The 27566-nt window shown below is 37.7% G+C and overlaps 1 protein-coding gene across 1 annotated transcript; it reads right to left on the reverse strand.

Annotated features, from left to right (window-relative positions):
• On the reverse strand, positions 1-27563 carry NEDD1 (NEDD1 gamma-tubulin ring complex targeting factor). The gene is made up of 15 exons (XM_063322756.1): positions 27432-27563; positions 26179-26322; positions 24163-24257; positions 22593-22709; positions 21257-21397; positions 12987-13216; positions 11755-11956; positions 10643-10829; positions 7624-7755; positions 7377-7424; positions 6714-6937; positions 5825-5981; positions 5355-5511; positions 3017-3083; positions 1-2326 (listed from the first exon to the last, which is right to left on the reverse strand). The coding sequence occupies exons 2-15, from the start codon at positions 26312-26314 to the stop codon at positions 2222-2224; spliced, it is 1998 nt and encodes a 665-aa protein (XP_063178826.1). The 5' UTR covers positions 26315-26322; positions 27432-27563; the 3' UTR covers positions 1-2221.
• Between the last annotated feature and the right edge of the window lie 3 nt (positions 27564-27566).

Here is a 27566-nt window from a genome sequence, read left to right on the forward strand (position 1 = left end):
AAAAAGGTTAAAACAAGCTTTATTTTAACATTAAAATCAGATTTGTGTACAAGGCAAAACACACGCCTATAGCAGTAGGCATACTGAGTCTCCTCCCCACAGCATATGTAGCCACTTGCGCTACAGTAATCCTGCAATATGGAAAAAAGCCCTAAAAAATCTTTTTTAAAAGGCCAAAATGTCTCCTTTTAATCACTCTTGCTATAATCACCTCCATTTGGGAATTACAAAAAACACTATACAGTTCTGAGTCAAGAAAACAAAGTACCTACAAGCCAAATACCCAAGATACTTGTCTAATTCCCTGCTGTCATCTGAGTACACCAGCAAGAGCACTTGGGGAACAAATCAAGAGATGCAAGTGTGCAAGGTTACTTCATTAACACTGCAAAGCATGTACAAGAACTGCAAGATATTTTTGCTATCTTGAACTACGATCGTCTTCACAAACTGTGTGGTCAGTGTCAAGCTTATACATCCTAGGAACTTATAAAAAAGAGTTCTCTACACTGTGTGTTAAGTTACTGAAAAAAAGAAAAGTTTAACTTACTTTGCTTCCTTTTACCATGAAGTTATGTGTCATATAGAAATATTTTTCAAAGCTTATTAAAGCAGTAGAACTGCAGACATTTAAAGTCCTGTCCCTAATATTAAAGACTACTTGAACACACTCACTTTGCTACAAGATTGTCATCATTAACTGACACGAAAAAAGGTCTCTTTTTTAAAAAAAAGTTAGATAGTGAAAAGGTATAGATAGGGGATTTTTTTTTTTTTTTAGTTTTACAACATATAAAAATAAGTTACACTATATATTATGGCTTTCTCATTTAATAGAAGAGTGCCATCATGGATTTAAACACTAGATGTTGTAACTAATTAACTCACCATGTTCTTAGACTTACCTTATTTGAGTTCTAATGATCATGTGAAAAGAAACAACAAAATATTAGTGGGAAAATTAAGAAGCCTCCAGAACAATTTAAATAGCAAGAAACACTTGTAGAAGTCTTTCAGAGAAATTTGTATTTAATTTAATTTTTAAATTAATTTAAATTGAGGTTTTAATTTAATGTAATCTCTTGGCACAGATAAATCCAAGCCAGGCCTCCCATGAACTTCAGTAGAGTCAGGGCTTCATACTGAGCTTCATTTCAGAAGTGTTCACACACAAGTATGATACCATTATGCTACTGAAGTAATGATTTTTCTTTAATGTGTGTTATGTTAATTGTACAACTAAGAGAGTAGTTAGATTTGGTTTGGAGCTCTCTGAAAAAGGCTACAATAATGCTAAACCGACAAGGTTCAAAACTAAAACACAACTGCTCAATACAAAGTGTTGTCCACTATGAATAAAAAGGAAGGGGGGGGCGCAGATGCTTGAGTCAAAGACTGAAAGATGGCATTTACCCAATGCTATATTATTAATGGCGGAGTATACTTACATTTTGAAGTCTAAAGTTGCATTCAAATTGGACAAGCTGTGACAATATTCAAATACATGTAAATAAAAAGCATTCTAGTTTCATAGCTAAAGTTGTAAGAAAAATCTCACTGTGCAGTTGAAGTAGGATTTGCAACATCAGAGTTCATAGCAGACAAATTTCAGATTTACGAATATAATAAGAAAGATCATGGCACTGATGTTGTCAATATTTTCAAGCTCTAGTTTTACTCAGGCTAGCAGAGTTGCCAGCTGAATAAAGTTAACTGAATACAGTACTTTCCAGCTCCTTATAAACAAGGCTCCACGTCACGCAGATGAGCTTTCTCGCTCCTCTTTTTCACCAAGAAAAGTATCTGAAAGGCAACCTACAGTGATTGTGTCTGATCGCAGTAAAATAAAAGCTGATAGAAAAGTAGGTATATCAAAAAATTCTTACAGAAAAGGCATCTGTCCTGTTTTGATTTTGTTATAAAAAGGCACTTCACATATTGCTAAAACTCTGATAATGTACTAATCCTTTTAGTTTTTCTGTTAGAAGGATGTATTTCAAGGTGGTTAGCATGAGTATGCAAACGTTCTTTATACAGTGTTTATCTGTTAAAAATTTTAAAATTACACATAGTATCTTACACCATTTATTTAGAAGAAAAGATTCCCTTTCAAAATAATAGCAGGTCTTCATACAATACTTCAGGGATGATGGATGATCTGTCATAAACAACACACCACCTGTAGTGAGTTCATGCTAATAAAATTAGCAGTGTAAATCCTTCAGAAGTGAGTCCTCAGTCTTTTGTTTTCCTCTCGCAGTCTCTCAATTTCAGCTACTAAGCTTTCATTTACAGAATACCTTTCAAGTAAAGCGTGCATTTCATTCTAGAGAAAAGAAAAAAGCTCCAATCAGCAGCTATAAAGTTAATTATTCCAGTTTCAGACTATCAATTCTCATATCCCTTTTGAAAATTAAAGAACCTAGATAATACTGGTTTTAGAAACTTTTGATAAGAACAGTAAGAATTTTTTTTATGCTGACATACAGTATTTTGATCATTAATACATTAGTGAATATTTTATCAAAGGATATATTGCACTACTTCAGGATGAGACTCTACTAATGCAGGTTCCATTAAAGTGTTCAGTACCAAGACAAGGTCTTTTTAATGCAGATCAAAAGAACAAAGATTCATAAAAAGATTAACTTAAAGAACACAGAACACAGTTCAGCATGGATGCAGTACCTATAAGTGAAGCTTTCTATTTGAACTCCATCTATCTCCTCCTTACCCCAGCTCTTTCTCGGTCCTTTCCAAAGGACAGCTGAATTTGTTTCCCTTTTCTCTTTTTATAACTCCTGAAATACGGAATTCATGATACCTACCCATTTATTTATCAATCATAAACCAGTTTAGCAGATTCCAATTCATAGTTTCCCCCTCCTTCACCTCTAATCCTCCCTTTCCTGCTCTTAGTAAGCAAAATTGATTTTGTTTTGAGAGAAGTTGGCACGCCTTGGTATTACTCAAAATGAAAACTGAATATACTTCCCACCATGCTCTGTGTACATACCAACTGCATATGGAACTGCTTGATCATCTCCACTTGCAAATTCACAATATCTCGATGACACGCTTCTCTGGGGGAAGAATTTCAAAAGGACAATGCTTAGTTTTATTTAGAAAGCAGTAATTCTCTCCAATCCTCAGCACCCAGAACCCCACACTTCCTCACCTTCATAACACTGTGAAACATGGGTCTAAAAACCTTTAAGCCATGAAATGTACTCCTCTACTGCTTATTTTGTTATGACATTGACTTTCATAATTACCATTTTTTCAGTTTATGAAAGACTTAGGATCTTTTCTGTTTAGAAATATAGAAATGTACGTGGCGGTATCAACATATTTTTTTCGCTACTCTCATTTTTACCATTCAAAGTTAATTTTCAATCCCTCAATCACAAGTATTGCAGAGAAAGATATTTATCTATACCTGAAGATACATCTTTTCGGTACATCCCTTTCAGCACTCTTTTGTAAGAGGGCCCAAAACATCAACAGTGATAAATGATACATGATCCTCAAGCCCACAGAATGCTCCAGGTTAATCTACATAAGAAGTAGTGGCAGCATTGTCCATGAATTGACATGAATTTGTTAATTCATGGGCAACTATTCCACACTATAAGAACCAAGCTTGGAAATACCCTCTGAACACTACACCAGTGTTCCAGATGCTAAGGAAGAACAAGGAGAACAGCTCACAAAAAAGCACGCAAGCTCATACGCTCTTCCTCAACAGCACATCACAGTGCAATCGTCTGAGGCCAAATACTGTGCTACAGATACCAACGGCCCGAGAAAGTCTTAAGTAGACACACAGAGATCTTATTCCATTCTCCTTTCCTAAAACACATAGCAAACCCAAAGGGAATATATTCTTCACGGTTTATTTCCACAGGTTATTGTGCTTCAGACCTCCTATTATTCAATGGTATCTAGCATAGATGCCAGCTGGCAGCTTAGAAACTCAAAGATGTAGGTTATCTCCCAAAGACAGGAAGTTCAAGAAACAAGCGGCTTTTTGGAATCACATGAGTTATATATTCCTCCTGACCCTTTTCTAAGGTCCTTGTTTTTTCTCCCCATTACCTGAAGAGAAATGGATTTCAGGCAAGAGTGATAAAAATCCTTTCCTCAGATTCCAGAGGGTGAAAGCAGTTATCAATGAGAAACTTGCAATGGCTCCCTTCCCTCTTACTGACCTGAGTACAAACAATCTTTTACATTTGGTTTTAATGTATCCACAATTTACAACTGGGAAAAGGGCCAGTAGAGCCTTCCAGTCACTCCAGGAAGTATAGGTCAGAAAAGAAACACAATCTCTGAGGCTCCTGACCTCAGATACTGGAAGTACAAGACTGACGAGCATACCTTCCAACAATGGGATGCCTAAACACAGACTTTAAAGAAAAAACATCTGCAATCCATAGACTGCGATTTAAATCATGTGAAAGTTACATTTTTTAATCAGATGCGTGATTATTGCCAAAAAATCCCAAGGGAGTTTTTCTATACTATATCCTTATTTAAAGACATTTAATAACATTCAATGTATTTTTCTGTTGGCAGATACAGAACAGGCATAGCACACGGACCTACTGCTAATCTAGTTTTGCATTGCTTTTTGTCATCAAGACAGCAATACTTCTCCTGGTCTTTTCCGCTCCACCACGTCAGTCAACCTACTTCATCTTAAACATGGTCTGGGAAGCGAACCCCTAGATACAACTCTCCTCTCAACTTCTTTCTCAGCTTCTCTTTCTCAACTTCTTTCATGACAAGTAGAATGTTAGTTAGGTATCCACAAACACAAAATAATCTGACACCAGCCATCACTTACAGAACAGACGTTATTTTAATGACAAGCTGCACCAGTAGAAATACACACAGTATTTTGCCTTATACATACCAAGCTAACAACAATTAAAGCCAATACAAGTCAACCATCTAGATCAAACTCTCCAAAATGTCAACTTTAAGAGAATTTTCCCCTGCTGGGACAAGACATGAGCAGGGAGGGAAAGAAATCAGCATAAGGCTTCATGAAAGCAGTACGGACCTCATTATGCAGATGAATTTACCATCCAAGAAGTATTCAAGCACTCATTCTGAAAACATGTTAGCAACATGCATTAAAAACCCTCAGAGACATCAGTGTAATTAGGCATCGGAGCTATCCAAAATAAATAAAGTTTCATACCTAAATTTCCATGATTAGGGCTATATATGTGTTTATATGGAGGAACATGTTAAATATTGGGAAGTATGTTAAAGCAGATGCTAAAACATCTTATTAAGTAAAACATGTCATTGAAAACAAAAGTCTTCTGCATGAATACCAGTACCTGAAGTCATCCATTGTTTCTTGTATCATATTCTGAATGAAGTTTATTTGGATTGATGTCAGAGGTGCATTTGGTCTGCTGCTCCCAATGGTTTCTACTATTTTTTCTGACAATGAACTGGCAACTCCAGCAGTGACAGGGGATGTTATCTTTGGACCTTTACAAATAAAATTAAATACATAAATAAGAATTAATTTTTAAAAAATCAGCATAATGGAGTACAAGAGGGTGGGGTTTTTTTATTTCTCTTGATGCTTGTCAATATTTTTTCTCAAATATTACCTAGTTAAAGAAGTCTTGATTTAGAATAAGCTTTTTCAGAGGCAAATAAATACGTTCTAGGAGGGCTAACTAGATTTACAGAAGAATCAGGATTGTATGTTTTTTTATAAGGCTAAGGCTATTTTACCAGGTTTCACATAAGTTTGCAGTCAACCACGCCTAAAACTGGGCCAAAATGATCAACTTACTTATTGAGGTAGTACCATTTACTGGCAAATCATATGCAGGATGCACCTGAATATTCTTCACTAGTCTCTCATTTGTATCAGTAGCCTTTACAGCAGTGGATGATGGTGGAGGACTTAAAGTTATGGATTCTGCACTTGATGAGCTCGATTTTGAAAGCTGACAATAAGAATAAGAATAATAATTAAAAAAAAAAAAGACGAACTCTACTTAATTACACTTGAAGACCAAGTTTTCAGCAGGAATGCACTGTCAAGCATTTTTGGTTTCAGGAATCTGCTCACAAATCTGTTTTTCATTTTCTAGCAAGACATTGATTGCTAAAATAGTCAAAATTGCCTCAAGTGCGCACGCATAGAAAGGAGTGCAAAAGGCAGAGGCCTCTTAATTTTCGCATCAAACATTTTGTGGCAAAGTTATAAACATCATTCCTAGCAAACTCAGACTTCTCAAAAGCAATACAAAAGGAGCCAAGGTCTCAGCAGAAGCATATCAAAGATAGCTCAAGGAGGAAGAGGAGGGAGATCGAGAATAGGAAAAGAAGAGAGCGTGGAATTAACCTAATAAATGATAAGCAATCATACTGGTGCAACCAACTAATGATCATTCTTGATTTTCTAGAAAAATAAAGATATTCTTCAAGCTAGCCCAGTTTTGTTTCATGTGAACTTTTATAACCTGAGCTTATATAAAGAGAAACATACATTTTTCTTGCATTACTGAAGGTCAACACACTTAAACTGAAAAACATTTTACAGATTTGTGTCAATAGTGTGAACAGAGCTGTAAAATAAGATTAGCTAGGATGACATTAAGGATTTTTCCTTCAAGTAGTAGTATTCTATCAAGATTCTAAAATGATCACTCATAGCAAGAATTAGTATAGTATACCTGCTTTAAGACTTCTTTAGATTCTTGTTTTCCAAGATTTATTTTCTTAGTGTCAGTCTCTAGATGTTCCTCCTCTTCTTTAACTGGAGATCCCACAAGTGCATGTAATGGGCTGGACCGTATCCCTTGCGCGCTACTGCCCACTGGGTTTCTTTTTATTGGTAAAGCATTGGTGAGCTGTGGGAGAAAATCTAAACCCAAAAGGTAGGACTGAAAATCCAGACCTAAAAAGGAAGAGGGAAGGGTGAAACACATAGGCCAAAAAAGAAATACACACACCAAATCAAACCCACAAGTAAAATGCCCGCACACCCACACAGGACAAATAATCCCAAGAAAATCACCCAAAAATGCACCCCACAAAAAACTAAGTCCTTAAATCCAACTTACACTGTCACTGTCCTTATGAAAGTAATAAAGCATGAAAAACCTCCATATATCACTATAAATAGCATAAAGGAAAAACAAAATCACTTTAGGCCCATACTTTTGGAGTTCCCATTACCATGTTGTGTCTTAGCACCTCAACGCGTTAGACAATTTCCAGAAAAGTTCATTTGTTTCAGCATCTGCTTTCATCATACAACAAAAGTAGCATGCAAGAACTAGCACAGGCCTCCAAAGGCCTACCACTGACAAAGAATATATTGAAAGTATGTTTACCGTCTCCTTTTCCTTGAGGATCTTCATTCAGTTTACTTCCAATAAGATCTACAAAGTATCAGAGCATAGACAAATTAGTGTTTATTAAATGAAATCTACATCAATATTCATATCATTGCATTGAGTTCGTAATCAAAGACAAATTAAAATACCAAGTAGGTACAGTGGTCGGTAACGCACAAATGTCAACAAGTCGTGCTATACGTAGATGAATGATGCTTTACAAATTTTAGTATTAGCAACTTACCATCTCTGACTGGAGAAAACACATCTCCTAAACTATTTCGACCCAAATCATCAAAATTCTTTAAATCAGTTTTTTTCCCATGATCTGTTTCTTTAGATGGAATCACATCCAAGCTGCAACTATGGGGAAAGCCTTTAAAGGGACAATAACATTCAGTTAGTAATTGACATTTTCCAAAAATAACACACATTATCCCCAAACAATGTCACAGTAAACATGATGCCTGGTAGGTGTAGAAAGCACTTTAGAACTTTCTACAGATTCCAGGTAGAAAGTCAACTTTAACTTCCTTATTTGGGCTGTCAGTGCAGGTGAATATAACTAAAAGCTAAGATGCCTATTAACAAAAATAAGATACCGTTGGATTCGTTTCCTCTTTTTAAAAAGGGTTGACAAACTGGAGAATGCACTAATTTTCAGATATATCTACATGATGGATGCAGCAAATTTATGGTGTATCAGAGGAAATGAAAAATAGTGAATGCGCCTTCTGCAAAGAAGGTAACCACGTTCAGATAATCAAAATGTAAATCTATTCTGCAAGAAGATAAATCTGCTTCACTGGGGCCATTAAGCATTCTAAGGGAGATTCTATGAAACATTTATTTTAAAGCTTACCTGATGTTAGGATATTCCCTGCTTATTTCTAAGATTAGGAAATCAGAGTGGGGTTACAGCTGCAGACAAAAGAAACTTGTTCCACCCTCAAGCCCCATCCCTGACCCAATCTGGGGGAAAAAAGTTAGCTTTCGTATGCATGGTAACAGGTGCAGTTGTCTGAAGAATGAAAGTGTATCTTAAGACCAAAAAAAACCCCAGTAGTTATTAAAACTACAGTTTTCAGATGAGGAATACATGGAGAAGTGAACTGAACCGCTAAGATAACCACCTAAATAACTTTCACAGTTTAGTATGTTTGAAAACCAGATCGGGACTGTAAGCATGCTGCTGTTCTTCCCTCACTGAGCTCCTACTCTGAAAGAGCCTATGGTTTGGTTTTTTTTATAAGTTAAGATCTAGGCAAAGAGCATTAGTGCTGTGCAATCCATAAGTCTCCTACAAATAAGTCACCTGTAGATACAAAAGCTTTACTTTGTACCTACTTTAATTAAAAAAAAAAAAAACACAACACAACAAAAAACCAAATCACTGTTCGTAAAACCTGTAACTACTTCTCTGTGTGGGATTACTTCAAGTGATCCAAATGTGACTGTGTGGATGACTACAACTAATTACGCCCAAGTATTTACATCAACTGGAACTTGAGTCAGGTTTAAGATTTCACTTTTAAATGTATTAATATATCGCATTTTCCATTCCTTCAGATGTGTCAGTTGTGACACATACATAGGTCTGCACTTGCTTGTCCATTAAGTAAATACTGGGCGTACTGAGTCAAGCTAGAAGTGCAGTATCAACCTGTGCCAGAATTTACAGAGGATCTACATGGAAGAAGCATAACAGGTCAAAATGCCTTTTGTATATTTTTACCCATTCCCAGTAATCTAAGTGTAGCAAGTACCTAAACCAAAGGACGGCTGTTAAATAGGAGTTTATGGGAAGGCAGCTCAAAGTACATCCAAACTTCTCATCACATTCTGCCTTCATTTATACTTTTGTACTTTAAAATACATGTGACAAAAAGCCCCAGTCCATTTATAAACTGTACGAACAGGTGTTTTCTTGTTTTAAATATGTTATCAATCAGATCACTTTACTGAATGCCTCTTATTTCTGCAAAGCTAAACCCCATAATCAGAGTCTAGAAGAGTTTTCACGGAACATATGAAGTTTGTGATCTCTCATCCATTCCCATTTATAAGTTTAAAGACCGTATCTTCTGAAGTATACAAAGGTGTTTACTTCTAAAGTGAACACTCAGTTTAATGAAAAATATTTGTTTTACTTGGCAAGCCTTCATTTTCTTAAAACATTTATTTATTATGCATGATCCTGTTTAAGGGGTAACAGCCATTACATATTCAAATAAAGATAATAAATCATATATTTTAACTGAAATAAAATTTTCCACACCATTCAGTAATGTTGATTAGCAATACTTCTTGCATACATAGGAAGCATTCTACTTCACCTCATACTTCACTGCCTACCCAAGGGAGGTCATTAATGCACATCCCTATGGACTGCAGTGGCTTATTGCCTAATTACTGTTGCTAAATGTGTTTCTCCTTATTTAAAAAGGGAGGGAAAAAGTGCTGTTGCATTAAAACGGCTTGAGGATTTTTTCCAAGAATCAAACTAACAGTGTCATTGATTTGACTATATTTTCAGAACTTTTCAGAACTCTTGAATTAAATAAAATTTTAAGAGTACATTTCACACAGTGGCAGAATTTTAGAATAATGCTCAGAATTCTTAAAAAGAACTTGTTAATTTCAGAAGCATAAATAGCAAGTACAGTTATACAACTAATCATACTTGCAACTATATTTAACATCTTTCCTACCATGTGATATTGGAATCATGCCTCACACAAAAATACAGTTCAGTTCTCACTTTGATTTTTAGACTAGGTTGTGGGTTTTTCTCCTGTGTTTTGTTTGGTTGGTTTTTTTAGATGAGGTCTGTTACTCCTGTTCATTAACGGAATTACAAACCATGAGCTGTGCATTCCATACAGACATCACGTCAGAAAATATATTGTGTACATAAGGATAATTTATAGGAAGTCTACAGACCGCAAGAGAGAACCCCACAATATCACCATAGAGTTTTCTCCTTTAAAGTTTAAATACATACTTTTACTTCAAGTCTAGAATTTTAGACTCCACACGTCTAAAGCTTGGAGTAGGACCCAATTCACTTCCCACAGTCTCACAGTATGTCTAATGCAGTAGGGGAGGGCTAAGAAGGTGCAGATGTGCATGCACATACACACAGGTCTTCCAAACAAATGCCCTTCTCTCAGTGAAGTTTTTATACTGTAATTCTCAAGGCATGAAATATTCCTTTCATCTTCTATGTTATGCTAAATATAAGAGTAGGAAGAATACACTACCTGTTTTCTCCTGAAGAACGTCTCCTCCTTTATTCTCGTTTGGCAATGTCAAATGAGATGAAACTGTTGCTGATGCTTGAGAGGCAACGTTTTTGATGCCAGTATTTTGAAATCCTCCAGGATTACTACCAGATTTGACTTCTACTCTTTTGGATACAGGTTTATTTGAAGAAGCCGTAAGGTTAGACTGAAGATGAAAATAGAACAAAGAGATGTTATAATTCCTTCAGCTAAGAGTAAAAATATAAGCCAATATTCTTTCTGCCTCAAAACACTAAAAAAAAAGTTCAGTTCAAGTTGCAAAGGAGATATGTAAAGTTGCCTAGGAGATATGCCTTTAAAAATATAAAAAAATGTAACTTCAAAGAACATGAGAAACATCTGTGTTATTATATGAATACTGCATGGACCTGCAAAAGAATAGCAACAGAACATAAGGTAACACTGGAGTGACCTGGCAGGAGCCAATTTTGATCCTAGGCTTAGGCATAGGAAAAATAAGAGATTACATTATTAGAGACTCCAAGTTGTAAAGGAGTAGTCAACTACCAGCAGCAAGTATGCTGGAAGAGGAGGAAAGTCTCAGACTGGTGAAGAATCCGCTTCAAAGGTTCTCTCTGTGTCCACTGAATGGATGTGTGGGGTTTCTGGATAGAGCAGAGCCTAATTAATTCTTGGAAGAATCTCTTAAGCCTTCTTTATTATTTAATCAACTTCACCATCTACATGTGCCTGCAAAAGGCCATGCAAAATACCTTAAGACGGGCAGCTATGCGTCTTCACCCTAAGCAGAAGGGCCATTACAGACTTCTCCGCTACTCCCTACAAATGAATCTAAAATGCTACAAACTGATCTGCAATGGCAGCAGATTCACACCAGGAAATTTTCATTTCTACACTGAGGCTACAAATGGGGACAATTCCACATTAAAACCCCCTTAAAACGGCACTTAAGACTGAGCAGTTCACAATTTCTGCATTGGCATCTATAGTGCTTAGAAACTGAATGCTAACTTTTTTTAAACTTTTTTTAGAACTTAAATTTATGCTTTGCTTTCATTAGTCTGCCTGTTGAGCAATAAAAAGAAGAGGTGGTTTGTTTTTTTTTTTACCTTGGAAAAAGTGCTACTGAACTGAAGACGTATGCATTTCACACAGCCTTTGTGAGCAATAACTGTTTTCACTGGTGATGTCAGTTGTCTTAAGTCATACTGGCAGATTTTTCCCCGGGAACATCCTATAGCCAAAGTAGTACCATCAGGCATGAAGTCTACTGTTGTGAGAGGAAAATCAGCTACTATTGTTGTCAGCAACCTTCAAACAGGAGGAAGGACAGGATAGAGAAGCTTTTAGAGTTCAAAAGTTAGACTTTTTGAAACAGTGTATCTAAAAAAAAAAGTATAAAAGCTTTCATAATTCAGCTACAGGGCAGTAGTTCCACTTCTCCAGTGCCAAGTAAATTCAGTGAAATATCTTACAGAACAGTGGATTGCGTTTATACTAAGTGTTCATGCTTAACAGATTAAAGGTTGCATATGCCCCAAAAGATTTCACCAGGACAGGATCAAATTGCCTTCATAACAGCAGTTCTGACACCACATTATTTACTGGTATCACCATTTCCAGCAGCAATCAAACTACATACATCCTCTAGCTTCCCAAGCCCATTGACTCTAACCTTCCCATAACTCTAGGAAGAACTTGAGGTCCTAGTTTGCATCCTTCTACTAAACCCCTCCAAGCTAGAGCCAGACTTCTATTCAGCTAGAGTGAAAGCACACCCACACTAGAACCACAGACCCATGAAACCACTTGCCATCCTACCCTCTTACTACACAGCCCCATCACCTATGTACATCATCCTGTATTTGCTGCTTTTTCAACCGATGCTCTCCCATATTTAAGGCTCACTATCTCAGCAACTCTGTGCACCACAGTTACGTCTTGTATCTTGAACTAGAAAAGCAGGCAAGCTGAGCTCAGGTGGCTGCAGGTCCTCACGGGTTGTACTGCCCCTCACAGAAGTTAACTGCTCTGTATTGACAAGAAAAGCCCGTACACGAGCACTTGGGAGCAGTCACTCATACATAGCACCTCAGTTAGAACCCACATACCTTGGAGGTTTTTTTGATTGTTTGGGTGGGGTTTTTTGTTGTTTTTTTTTTTTAAATAAAAAGGCAAAACGGACTATGGGACACATTCTTCAGTAGCGATATGCCAGCCACTTCAACCATTCTGAGTGGGGTCTAAATTAAGTATTTCACGTCACAGTTAGGCATAGTTTTTCAGTTTATAAGAGCCAAATAAGGATCCTATAAAATCAAAGGTTTTTAAATATACTCACTTTTTACTTGAAGTGTCATAGAGAATAATTCTTTTATCCAAACCTACAGTTACAAGCAGCAGCTTATTGACTGGAGAAAAGCAGATTTCTGAAGCTGGTGCTTTATGAGTATTTTCAAAATTATGATATGGGCTCTGGCTATTTACATCCCACAGCGTTACACCACCACTGTCAGAAACACTGCCCAGCAAGGATTTCTTAAAGGATGAATATTTCAAGTGTCGAATAGGCTGTAAAACAGACATAAAAAATGAATTATAATACCACTATTAAACATCACATTTAGTTATTTTGCAAACACACAAACACATTAGGAATACAAATGTTACATTAAGTTATAGTAGTCTACTAAGGCTGGCCACTCTAAAAAATAAAAAGTAAAAAAAAAACCACACCCACCACATTCATTTTGCATTACAATGCCATTTTTGCTGTCAGGGGGCAGATTTTTTGTGTGTGTCTGCGTGTATCTGCGTACCATGAGCTAATTAAAAAAAAGAAAAAAAAGAAAACTTCTAGAAAACTTTCTTGATTTTTCAGCAAGTATCACGCCATCATACACGCTAAAAAAAACACCAACAAAAAAACCCCATACAACACACCACATCTAAAAATAAAGAAGTTAAAAGCGTGTGAAAAGGTACATTGTTTCATTGATTGGTCTCCTGCCAAGAATGTTAAACTTAATTCCCCTCCACTGATTGGAAGTACTTGGACATAAGCCAATTTCATAAGACAAAAAGACTCTGGAGTCATGCAAGTACGTAGGTCCTGCAGAAGAACAGGCTTCACCCTGGGACCTAGACACAGAAGAGGTTAACATGCCTAGTTTACCACGTGCGGCCTTGTTACCACAGAACCACGTACTACAGGAACTTAACTTGCCTCTCAGAAGCAAGTAAGTATCTTGTTTCCACCATATTGCTTCAGAGCATGTTTCAGAACCCCACTGCTCTAATATTAAATTACAATATTCAATTTCCAGATTAATTTTATTTTATATGACCCATTTGCACCAGTTCACTCCTGTGATATGTGTTGGTTTATATGCCTCCAACATAACTTCTACCATGACCATGAGCCAACAATGTGCCCTTGTGGCCAAGAAGGCCCATGGCATCCTGGGGTGCATCAAGAAGAGTGTGGCCAACAGGTTGAGGGCGGTCATCCTCCCCCTCTACTCTGCCCTGGTGAGGCCACACCTGGAGTACTGTGTCCAGTTCTGGGCTCCCCAGTTCAAGAAGGACAGGGAACTGCTGGAGAGGGTGCAGCCAAGGGCTACCAAGATGACTAGGGGACTCGAACACCTCTCTTATGAAGAAAGGCTGAAGGGTTTGGGTCTCTTCAGTGTGGAAAAATGACGGCTGAGGGGGGACCTTATCAACACTTATAAATACTTAAAGGGTGGGTGTCAGGAGGATGGGGCCAGGCTCTTTTCAATGGTGCCCAGGGACAGGACAGGAGGTAATGGACACAAACTCGAGCATAGGAAGTTCCACCTAAACATGAGGAGGAACTTCTTTACTTTGAGGGTGGCAGAGCACTGGAACAGGCTGCCCAGAGAGGTGGTGGAGTCTCTATCTCTGGAGACATTCAAAACCCACCTGGACGCATTCCTGTGCAACCTGCTCTAGGTGACCCTGCTCTGGCAGGGGGGTTGGACTAGATGATCTCCAGAGGTCCCTTCCGACCCCTATCATTCTGTGATTCTGTGACAATAACACCCTTACACTTAAATTGTTTCTTAACTCCCCATTGCTGCTTTTCCCTGTTTTAATAGACAGCCACCTCACCACCTTTCAGGCTTTATTTTGCTATAAACAATAAGTGAGACTCAGTCTCCTAAGACTGGTTTTTCAGTACAGTCTCCTTGCAGCTCTCCCAGTTTGAATCTTTCTTGAATACAGACAACCAAAGTCTTGTATGATCCTCAAAGCGTTTTGCTACTGCCTTTGCAAAGGTAGTAATACTTCCTCTGTAAATACTCATCCTGACGTATCCTAGATTGCATTTTCATTTTTGTGAACCAATCTGTTTTGGTTGCTCAATGCCATTTTATGATCAAGAAGCCCAAGTCCTTCTTTCCCTTGGGAATTTTCAAATCCTAGTCTAATAAGAAAAGCCTCAATTGTGACCTAAGTCTAATACCTTGATATCTATACTGTCATTGTTGCTCCCATGTCTATTATTTCAATCATTTTTGGATACTGACACAATCCTCTCTCTTACAGGCAATACATTCCAACTGAGCCTCATCATAGGTCTAATTCTCATATCATAACCATTACTGAAAAATATTAAACAAGATTAGCTACTGGTAACCCAAACAAATATTTTCTTTCAATATTACCTACTGTATTCTTTCCTATAGCAAATTTCTCACCCATCCTCAATTCCTTTCTAACCTTTATCCTCTCTAGTATTTTCTCACAAGGCACTGAATCAAGTGCTTTACTCAAGTCCAGACAGATGAGAGCCATTACATTTTATTTGTCTGAAAATGCTCTCAAAAAGCTATTACATTATTCTAGTATAGACCACACCGCAATGCACTGTATTGGATTTTATCCTATTTCTCTCTAACTTCATTTTAATGGAGATATGTGTTGGTTTATATGCTTCCAATGTAATTTCTAGCACTTGTATTGCATGTCTTGCTGGAAACGTAATTGCTCGACAAAGAAGTGGCACCCTCAACTGCATATTCAAATAGGACAGAAGATGACTGTTTATAATTAATACAGCCCTCTACTGGACACGATGGAGACATTTTTATCAGCATTTTTCAGTTTATTTACACTAACGAAATAAACATTGAGAGATTCAGGAACAACAGCCTCAGTTATGTACACGATCTACATGAGAAACGTGCCCGTCCCTCACAGTTCCCTCAATTACTCACTTCCAAATGCTTTCCTTACTGCCCTGGCATCTGCTCATGCTCCATTTTCTTCCTCCTCTGTCCTCCTGCCCACCAAGATTAGTCTCTCCCAGCTCTCCTCAAACCGCCCTTGCTATCCTATCAAGTCTCCCATTTCCTTTTCTTTTTTCCTTCTGATCTCACAGGACCAAGGCAAGTTCTCCATTTTCTTTCATATATGTACCTTCCCCATGTTACCTGTTTCCCATTTCTCACTGAAGTCCTGGTGCTTCCTCAGAGCAGCTTAACAGTTTAATTTCAGGTTGCCAATGAAGGAGGTGTGAGGAAGCTCCTATTCACTACCCACTTTCACTGAATTAGCTTAGCCGCACGCTGCACTTGCAACAATGCAATTGCTAGATCAGACTCAAGGAACAGAGGCCCTTAAATTTGTGTACACTTTTACATGAGACAGTCAAATGCATCATATTGGCATCCCTGACAATATGCTACATGTCTGAGTTTCAAACTCTTGCCCAGACAGCTGGAGGCATGAAAGAAACTCATTCCAGAAGTGAGTCACTTAATTTGAAGTTTTTAAAAAACATAAACCAATCAACTCTATCTGAGAAACATCTGGGTGAAAAAATATAGCTTTAAGCTTAGCACAGTTAGAAAGAGCAGACAACCAAGCCTCATATGGGAAAGCATCAAGTTTTAAGAGGCAGGTGGTCAAACAACATCACTTACAGTAAGTCATAGCTGCATTTTGCTCATTTCCCACCCCACCCATAAATCAACTAGCAACTGTATTTTAGAAAAAGAATAGGCTTCATGAAGTAGCATTCTGTCTTTAAAATATTGACTCAACTCTACCTGAATTTTATAACAAGACAAACAAAAAAACCAACACACTATCCAGGGACCACTGGAGTGAAGTTAAAACACACAAACAGACACTATGAAAGCTGACAAGTATACATAGAGAAGTATCTTTTTTGTGACCCACTGCTGCAAGAGAATGGGACTCCTTGTACAGGAAGAGATGAATTATTACACTTGATCAGATAGTTAAACTATTTAGTCCTACAACATATGTATGAAAGTGCTTGATACTGGAGTTCTGAAGAAGGCAAAAGGAATTCCTCCCCACCCACCACAGGAGACAGATCCAGGATAATCTAGGCACAAGTCTCTTCCAACTAGTTAAAACCAAAACTTACCTCCTTTATAATATTCCTTCTGCTGTAATTCTCAAGTTACTTTTCCAACCTTCTCCCTCTGATTAATTTTAATGCCAAAGAGCACGTTAAAAAATCAAAAATCACCATGATCAACTGCGTGTTCACAGAGAAAATGTTACCCTGAATTTAGCATTATTGTTTAACTGTGTATCCTTTTATGTTAAGTGTTATTTAAGAAGAGTCTATTTTTTCAGTTCCATTCTTTTCTCTTTACCAGACTTCTTCCCTACTTCTAATCCCTCTGTAACTCTGCCAATCCTAATTCTGTAAACTTTTTTTGAGCTGTCACACATACTATTTTAGATCAGAGTCTATCAACTATTTTTGACTTTAATACATGTTTCTTTATCTTATTTCTTGTACTTCCTAATGTTTTTGTCTATCTTAGTGACAAGAAACTAACACGTAGTCACAGTCTTCACCAAACAGGTTTTTTAAAAAAAAAAAAAAAAAATGTTGATTTTTGCTTGGCATGATAAAGTCACACAGAACTTCAGTACACTCCTAGTCAAGTTTTTTCCCTGAAGCAGCTGAACTTCATTTATCATCTCTTGTCCCTTTTCTTAAGTTATGGTTTAGAAACAAGAGTTCTGTTACTTGGATTTTGAACACTAGGGCCTCCAACTCAGACTAGGTGAAAATAGCCCCAATACAGTTGTATTGTACTGCCAGCAATATGAATCCCAAGCCTAAGAAGGGCACACAACCCATATGGTTTAACAGTGAGGTTTACTAGTTACAAGAAAAAAAATTAGCTAAGAATGTGGGAGACAAGTTAAACGTCGGTACTTTTCTGAAAGGAAGCCCAAGAACATTTACAGATTACAATTTCATCCCCAGAAATCAAATGGCAAAAGCGTGGGACATGATTCATTGGGAAAAATCTGGCTAGGCAAGCTTAAGTATCTTGTCTGAATTGGATCTAAGGGGATATTTAAGATTGCTTTATTTTAAGTCAGTATAGCTGTTCACTAAGCAAAACTCAAATATGCTTAAGTAAATGTCTGAACAGAAGTGGGAAGGGGTCATCTATTTTCTAATTATTTTACTTACTAACACTAAAATAATTCCAAGATTATTAGGAACTATTGGAAAGAGTCATGTGTTGGAACTAACCTGCCAAGACTGGAAAAAAAAAGAAGCAGCAAATATGAATGCAAGTTTCACTACACCTTAATAAGTACAACTCCTGATGATCTCTGGGAATTCTGCACACACAGAACTACCAGAAACATGTTTAGCACAAGGTGCTGAACACACAAAGAGAAAATTAAGTCCTCCTTGGAACATTTTCCACACTCAATGTAGCACAAAAAGCCATATAAATCTTTTTGCCTTAGCTGCGATTGTAGAAAATAAAAGTACATTTTATCTTTGAGCTTCACAGTAAGACAGCCAAACAATGAACAGTTCACTTCAGAAAGTGGCTGGTCCATTGCTAAGAAAGACTTCTTATGCTTAGGGTTTTTCACCCCTGGAAAACAAGTGAAAAGCCCAAAACTAAACCAAAAGTAGTCTAGTATCATCGATTACCTTATTTAAAGATAGTACAGTTTCTTAATCTCCTTTATACCTTAGAGAGCCTTGTAAGTGAGAAGATGTAAACACAGTTGATAGCCTTCAGTTTTTAAAGCTATTTCACTATATGGAGCGACCAGAACTCATCACACTTCTTTACAAATCGGCCAGCTGTTCAAACAACTAGGCTAAATCCTGTTGCTAGGAGAACAGCACCAGGCAGTGAAGACTTGAACAAACATTATGTTTTGAAACAAACCTTAATCCATCCTCACAACAGCAAGTAGATAAGAATCTGGTAGTCTAAATGAATACCAACAGCAAAGACAAATTATGGGATCTGCAAACAACTCTGTGCAAGAACTCAACTCTAATAAAGCACAAAGGTGTTTCTAAATCAAAATCAATTAATAGAATATAGCCCAAAACTCATATGAAAAGAAAATTGTTTAAAGTCACAGAAAGCACTGCAACCTTAGGCTATTCTACTACTTGTAGAGTCTATACAATATCAGAAATTAACTGGTAAGGAAACTACATTCCATCATGCCGAATCAAACAGAGACAAGCTAAATTTTATTAGGTTAGTTTGACCTCACATTCCCCAGTTGTAAAAAAGGTTACCAGGGAGTGATCACCCTTACTAAGCCAGACAGCTAGTGCCAGGATCAAGCAGGACAATAAACTGTGTATCTATTCAAACATGCTCTTAGAAACTGGGCCCCTAAACTATAAATCGAGTAAAGGCTTCTTAAATTTAACAGAATTACACAAGTCTTCAGATATTTGCTTCACTGCACAATTAATCCTGCAATTCTCAACAAGTAGCAATTAAAACCCAATACCAAAAATTGAGCTGGTTTTGCATACAGTGCACAAGGAGCATAGATAAATTTTAGGATATAAAATAAGCTGACAAACTGGGACATCCAAGTAGACATCCCATTACACAATTATAGCTCAGTCCATTTTAAATTAAGGCTACAATCAAATAACTGCCCCCCTTTAGAAAATATTATAGACCCTTTAGAAAGTGAACAGTAGCTCTGTGCTTGCAATTACTTTGATTTAACACTTCAAATATCTTTATCCATCTTAAAGGTCACTCAGCTTTGCAGTAGGCCTCTTGATTTCATCTGCCAAAATAGCTATTCACTGCATCACTTATTCCTATTCCTAATCACTTTTTGGTGGAAAGAGTTGAATATACCAAACAGGCTGACATAAGTCATCCTCATAAGAATTTTTTCATTTTCTATTTAACTAGCAACGTAGTCCGCACTCTGGATATTCACCTTGTCTGTGTAATCCGGCCATGGATATCCCTGTAGCTCCTGCCTCACAGCCACGTTTCTTTTTATAAGATCACAACAATCAAATCAGAAAAAATGGACTGACTACATAGATGGATTTTTAAGATCAAACCAAATATGAAGTACAATTTTCCTTCAATATAAGTATGAGACTACAGTGATGGATCAAAGACACTGCAGCACCTAAGAGCAGAGATAGTCTGAATTTAATGGAGATATTTCAAAAGAAAGTATACCACAATTCCCATGATGTTATAACGTCGTAAGATTCTTCATCAAGTCATATTGTTCACGCTAGACAGGAGAAAAATTTAACTTCACACTCTATCTGCAATCTAGGACTGAAAAAGCTGCTGCAGTAACAGAAAATGACTAAATAATAACTTCAATATTCCCTGCAACATTAAAGGCCAGGTTTAGGACCAAAGTAACGGTTCTGCATCCCCTAGGCAGCTTCTACCTCAGTAAAAATAACTCAGTAAGAAAATAAAAGAATGCCTAGAACAGAAACACTTGCTTGTGCCTAAGACTTAATGTGAGTATTACATTAAGAACACACACTGGAACTTCTGATGGAACAACACATCTCATTTACTACTGCAGATGCCCCTATAACAAGGCAATTCCCCTAACGGTACCCACTAATTCTCCAGTATCTTTTGCATCTGCCAAAAGGAAGTGCAGTGGAAAACCTTACCAAGGCCCTTAAGTAGCACACATGCTTTGTGTTTGTCTTTTGCATAGTTTTCCTTCAAATTAGTTATCCAAAATCCTATCTAAACACCTCCATAGGTAATGTAAAATCTCATTGCTTTTCTCTTTGAGCAGCTGTGCAATTTTAATCTCCAGATTAAATAAATTTACTATTTGCAAATGCAGGCTTATATTCACCCGTACTGTACGGATGCCTCTGTTCAGTTGTAAATCTGATTACTTTGGATAAGTCAGAACTCAGGCTACATGATCTTTGTTCTTTGCAACAATACACATTGAGTCGTGCACTCAAATCCTCCTTTGGTTTGTAAAGCCAACTGTTTTTTGTTCAGTTCTAAGATGTGTAGAAGTTTGTTCTTGAGGCACCAGAGTCTACAAAGTAAAACGTGCTGTAACCTGCATATAAGTAAAGATACTTGAGAAATCTGTATTTCAACGTTACCTACTATTTAAGACTAGAATACACACAATGGTCTGTTTTTTCCTTTCCATAAGCGAACTCTTAAAAATTAAAAGGAAACAGATTAACAAAATTTAAAAGCTCTTGTTAGGTACTCTCCATTTCTAGTCACTGTGAATTACAGCTTCATACCTGAAAGGAACTTAGAACAGATAGCCTACCTGACGGCTGCTATAACCAAAGGGAGTACTCGATAAGTTGGTGGTAACACTGTGTAGGATAATTTCACCACTCAATGATCCAGAAGCAATGTAGCAATCATTCCAATTATATGTAACACACGTGACTTCATCTTTATGATCCTGTGGGGAAGGGGTGTTAGAGGGAGAGGGTTAAAGACATTCAGGATAACCATATTCCTTCCTATTCTGTGCTTGTGCAGAAAAACTTCAGCTTGATGTTTTTTTCTGACCATCTGTAACATTTAAGAATATTATTTAAGAGTTATTATGGAATATCCCAGAAAACAGCAGCAGAACATACTGAAGATCAGCCGTTATATTTTAATAACTGTCTGGTTGTTTTCAGATTGCTTTAATAAATTAATAAAGATGATGCTGTAAGTATATACAATACTTTAATAGGACAACCATAGAGATATCTCCCACAGGTGTCATTAATGTTACTTTGAAAGTAAAGTCTTCCAGAAGCAAGTGATATTTTAACACACTTTCTGTTAATCTGATGTACTATTGCCAACTTCCCCTTCTGTCATTTTGGTACTAACACATATATTTACCAAATAGCTTTTCAGTATAGTCATTTGCAATGATGATATTGTGTTTTTCTGAATATATAGGGGAAGACAATCAAGTACTTCTAGCCCAAAAAAGGAGAAGCAGATATTTAAAGTATTGTATTAACTACTTATTAGCTTTGGTTCAAACTGTAACTTTAGGAGTCCAAGAAAAAAAACAATAAATCAAACCCAAGGTTTTATAGCCTCTTTAACAGCGGTCCTAGATGAAGGCAAATCCTCTACTGAAGGCATCATGGAAATATACCAGCCCATCCTAAGTTTTGTGCATCATAACAAGGTTTTAGAGAATTTATACTGGATCAGTTAAAAGACAATCATAACCCAGTTTTGCATAACATTAGTTCTACTACAGTATTCTAAAAATACAAAAGCGTTTTCTTGTTTGACAGATCAGAATCAGCAATTATCTGAAATGCTGCCCTTGGAAAAAAATCCCCCCTCAGAGAGCATCAATAAAAATTTGCAAAGTAAGAAGCCTATTCTGAAAATTTAAACATAGATTATTATAGAATATAGAATAGTACTCTGAAGACATCAAGTTAAGTATGCTTGTTAAATTAAATTTGCTATTTACAGCACATAAAGAACACAAACTTGAACAAGACACACACATGTGCTAGCTCCTATCCGTGAGCTTGATCCTACAGATACAGGACTTCGAGAAAGTACGTTTTTTACTGTTGGCAGCAAAACCTGGAAGTCACGAAAGCTACAGTTCTTCCTCCTTCCAAACTTACCTTAAGGCTACGGTAAACTTTTCTGGATTTCAGATCCCATATATTAACTGTGTTATCAAGGCCTCCACTCACAATATATGAGGAACTAGAATTCAAGCTCACACATGTCTGTTTTGCCTGATGGAGAAAATTAAAAGAGTATGTTAAAGATAATTAAGGGACTTATTCAAATCTACTTAAGAGCATATTGATGCGTGTTTTCATTTTCACTAACACAAATAGTCCCACTGACTGATGGAACTATGAGTACACTAAAGTAATTTCCTATAAAAAGGCATTTAAAATCCAGTCCAGTTTGGACACGTGTTTAATCTACATTAATTAATAAACTCTCAAATGTTTACCTTTCCCCATTTCAATTTTTTTTAGCATCTTTTCCTTCAATATGCACTTTCCCTTTAAACTATAGCTCCCTAAAGTGCAATCATAGACTCCTATTCAGGTACTGAGTTTTAAAAAGAAAATGCTAAGTTTAGAAAAAAACTCCTTAAAAGAAAATCAAAAAGTTGCCTAAGTCATGTACTTCACATTCCCTAAACATTACAAAGAATATTATAGCAGCAAAACTCGTAATTCAGTAAAGTGATTCTTTTTAAAATAATCATTGAAGTACAGCTTTTGAAAAAAATGTCAATCTTACATCGAGGACAAATTATTATTCAGTTCTATCATGTTGAAAATTCACTTTTAAGTTCCTCAGATTTGAATTAAGAAAAAAACAAGTCCCTCTAATTATTGACATGGTAAAACTGGAAATGATTGCATTAGTTATAGATCAGATCTAGTGAAATCTCCAGGACAAACACTCCATCTTTGAAAGTGTTTGCTTCAGCAACCTACAAGCCCGGTACAAACAACTTCTCAGAAAATTTCCAGTCCAAATTAGCATTACAATAGCTATCCAAGGAGAATAATCAGAATGATTTAGAACGCTAACAAGTCATTCAAGTAACCATGTCAAGAGACTCTTCTAAAACCAAGTCCATCTTTCTGAAGAGTTTATAGGGCCACACTTTCATTTAACAGGGAAAAAAAAAACCAAAAAAAACCCCAACCATTGCAGTAGTTCTCCTATTTCACGTATTTCTAGAACCTAGCGCACGTACACTCCAGAACAACCTTTACATAGACTCTTATGTTTTTCAATGTACAATTCATAGGTGTATGCAATACTGGCAATGAAAATGCCAGTTGGAAAATGAAGTTCAAACTTGAGTGTGTTCTGTTGCCTATGCATTAGATCAAGTTTGAACCACTGACTGCCTCGGGCCATCACACTGAGGCTCAACAGGCACATTCCCCGAGCAGAAAGCTCTCAGCGGTGGACGCTAGTATAACTGCATTTGTATTTTCTTACTGGTAGAACTATTTTAGAAGCACTATTCCCCTCCCTCTTTACATGTATTTAACGACACAAAAGGAAATGTTTTAACATACGTGGCATAACTCTAACAATACTAAAATTAAATTGATCCCAATATGCCCAAGAAGTGTGACACAAACTGTACATGAGTGGGGGGAAAAAAAACACAAACAAAAAAAAACAGGGAAAAGCATCAGTCATACTTACCCCTTCAGCTATTTCAAAGAGTGAAACAGGTTTGCTTTTACAGCTTGAAACAACTATTTTATCACCAGCAGCAGACGCAGTGGCCAGGTATCTATCTTAGTCACAAGTTATGGACCATAACTGTATCGTACCAGTGATTAATAAAAGCAACGGTAAGTTTCCCTTACTGAACAGAAGGCAGATTGGTTAAATAGTCTGAAGTACTGTACCTTGAAGGGACCTAGAAATAGAAACATAAGTCTATTTTCTAAGCTTTCATTAAGAAGCTCTTGCATTAACTACATCCCTTACTTCCCAATACAAGGCAGAGCAATTTCTTTCAGAGAGAAGAGGAGAAATATCTGGCAGACATTATTTAAGATCTCTTTACCGCTAAGGCAGCTTATCCAGTCTACAATTTTGTTTCCCCACCACCCCCAAGTAAGAGCCTATTTATTACTAGAGTTCAAAGAAATGTCTGTTGCTGTTAGCATGCTATGGATTGAAAGAACAGTCCTGTTTGTGACAAGTGTTAAACTACTTCAACATATAGATTCTAGAGCACAATGAATGTTTGCTAATTTGTCTCCCTCTGTACTAAGAAAAAAAAAAAAAAAACCCACACCAAAAGAACCTTTTATGACACCAAGTACCTCAAAGTAGTACGAAAAGCCACCAATATAGAACTGCAGAGCAGGGAAACTGCCTCTGCACCCCCACCATCATTTAGATCCACATACTGTACATCTACAGGCTGATGTCCATTGTGATTTTATATTTGCTTATTTAAGAATACAGGTTAATTGGCTGGATTTAACACCAAAGAACTGGTAGGCAGATTAGTGCTTGCTATTTCTTTCATTATTTTAAGGCACCATTTTAGCTTACAGAATTATACATAACCAAAATCAATGCTTTACCCCTAACAAATTAACAAACGTTCAAAAGCATATACAGCAAGATACTTCATTGTTTCAGTTTCAGCAGGTGAAGAGGAGACTAGGTGGAAGATGGCAAGACAGACTGAATATAGCTACAGTCTACTAAAGAACACATAGATGTATACAATTTTTATATATATAATTATACCTATGCTTCAATTTATCTGCAAGCTCCATAGCTAACACATTGATTTGTGCTCTGATGGCTTTAACTTTTTTCTCATACATCCACTTATTTGCAGACTTAGAGACAGACACATTCAGAACTTGCAGGACATAACTGTTATGTGCCAACATCCTGTCTTTCCTTTACATCAAGATCAGACATGGCTGCCTTTTCCTGTAACAGCCATACAAGCTATTCACCTGACAGTGCGCTGCTTTCATGAAATGTCTCATAATATTCACCGAATACCTGGCACCTCATATCAGTATCCTGTAATAGGCTTCCAAGAGAGAGGTGAAAGGTCTAAATGGGCCAGATCCATTTTCATGCATAGATCACCACCATCCTACAAATGTTTTTCTACACATCCAAAATATTTGTGCTTCCTCTGCAAATGCTACAGACAGCACAAAGCAAACCAGTGCCTACCGAGTAAGAGATATGTGTACACTATCAAAGACTATCAGAATCAATGAGAAACTGCTCAAGGAAAACAAACAAACAAAATCTGTCATTACAATTTTCCTCTCTACACTATGTATAGAATTTTACTACACTAGCAATTGCTTTGTTCAACCTTGTCAGTAAATGAAGCACTGCCTTGAAAGTGAATATTGTAATCAACTATTGAAGAAACAAATGAGTAAGCGTTACAGTTGGTAGACAGCCCAAGCATATCACAATCATTAAAAAAGCGTTAGCCTCCTAAAGGAAGAGAAACTTCTTCAGAAGCATTTACCAGCATGAGTTGATTTTGTAAATCACTTCAACACAGAGAACCACAAAATTTTCTTCACACTACATACAAACATCTTTATGCAAAACCCCAAAACTGCATCAGACCTGTGACTTGCAGACACTTCAATAAAAAAAATTCACCAAAATTTTGCGGAACGCTCACAAAACTATGGCTGAAACTGTAAAGGATACTATTGCTGGCCCAACATAGTGAGCTGACTGGATGTGTGGGTGTATGTGGGTTGAACTGCTCCAACACAGTCAGAGATGAGGAATCCCATATTTTAACGTCATCTCCTGATGAAGCAAAACGTATGCCGTCTTGCATGGCTGCACCTGTTTTTTGCAAAAAAAAAAAAAAAAATTAAAATACATATATATAAGAAGTAAAAATATAAGCCAGAAAACTTCACAAGTCAAAAATAATTTCATCTATATTATTTGTTTTCTTGATAACACAATTAGTACCATTCAGATGAAGATACTACTGGAAGCAGCAGGCACTCCACATTTCTGTTACTTGAATTCTTGCAGAAATGTATACTTTCCTTCTCACGAAGGAAAAGCCACCCCCTCTATAGTATCAAGAGACTAAAACGATGCTTATATCTCCACAGACTTTACAGCTGCCTAACAAGAAGCCGTGAGTATTTCAAAGGCTCGCTTCCCACCAGTAGATGGAGATATACAAGCTAGAATCAAACCGACTGTTGCAGGGGAAGGCTGGAAGTTTGGACGTAAAGGACTCACTTCAGCGTTCATTCTCACCACCCCATGGGAGACGTACGAAAATCCTTTAAGCTATAACAGTAGAATACGAGGGCTGACGAGTCACTTTTCAACGCAGCTTACACAACGTTAAAAAAACCAAAAAGACCACCAACAATAACATACTAGTATTTGTTTTGACCGACACCGTTTTAAGAGTGAAGGCCAGGCTAACCGATGCCAGGTTGGTACAGTTTATTCTCAGCTGCGTAATTCTAAACTAGCAACAAACAAGGGCTCGAAAGGTAAAGCCTTTCCTTCAGCTGAAAGCACAACTACCTTGCAGCCAAAAGTTTCCGGGACGTTTCTACGTGGCTTCAGGCCACTAATTCTCACAGACGAGGATGTCTGGGAGAGGTGCATATCACTGACAAAACTACTCAGGAAACTCAAGGTCCACACCCGCCTTCGCCCGGCCGCTGCCCAAGGCATCAGCCGCGGGTTCTGCTCCCCGCTCCCTCGCTGTTCCCCTCGCCTCGCACGGGGCTCCTCTCCCCGCTCCGCGCCTTCAGCCCCCAGAGGCCGGGGGACGAGCCGCTCCGCGCCTCAGGGCGCCGCCACCGCCCGGCCCCGGCGCCGCTCCCGCCAAGGCGAGGCCCCGCCACCGGCCGCCACCGCGTTCCTCGCCCTCCCCGCGGGGCGCCGGGTCGCTCACCGCCCCCGCCGCCGTTGCCCACCTGTGAGAGCGGGCAGCGGGCCCAGCCCGAGCCCCTTCCCCTCCCGGCCCGGCGCCTCCTCAGGGATCGGTCCCGGCGCCGGCCGCCGCGATTGGCTGGGACCCTACTGCTCCCAGTTCTCTACGGGGTCCGCAC

Source organism: Chroicocephalus ridibundus, chromosome 1 (assembly GCF_963924245.1).
Source record: "Chroicocephalus ridibundus chromosome 1, bChrRid1.1, whole genome shotgun sequence".
In the NCBI taxonomy this organism is placed as follows: Eukaryota; Metazoa; Chordata; class Aves; order Charadriiformes; family Laridae; genus Chroicocephalus; species Chroicocephalus ridibundus.

Excerpts from the sequence above, each read along its gene's own strand:
- NEDD1 (XM_063322756.1), bottom strand. The coding sequence starts at position 26,314 with ATGCAAGACGGCATACGTTTTGCTTCATCAGGAGATGACGTTAAAATA. Across the intron at positions 21,398-22,592 it reads AAGTTTACCGTAGCCTTAAG|GATCATAAAGATGAAGTCAC; the intron begins GTAAGTTTGGAA and ends CCTTCCCCACAG. Across the intron at positions 6,938-7,376 it reads TCCTCAAGGAAAAGGAGACG|GTCTGGATTTTCAGTCCTAC; the intron begins GTAAACATACTT and ends CTTCCTTTTTAG.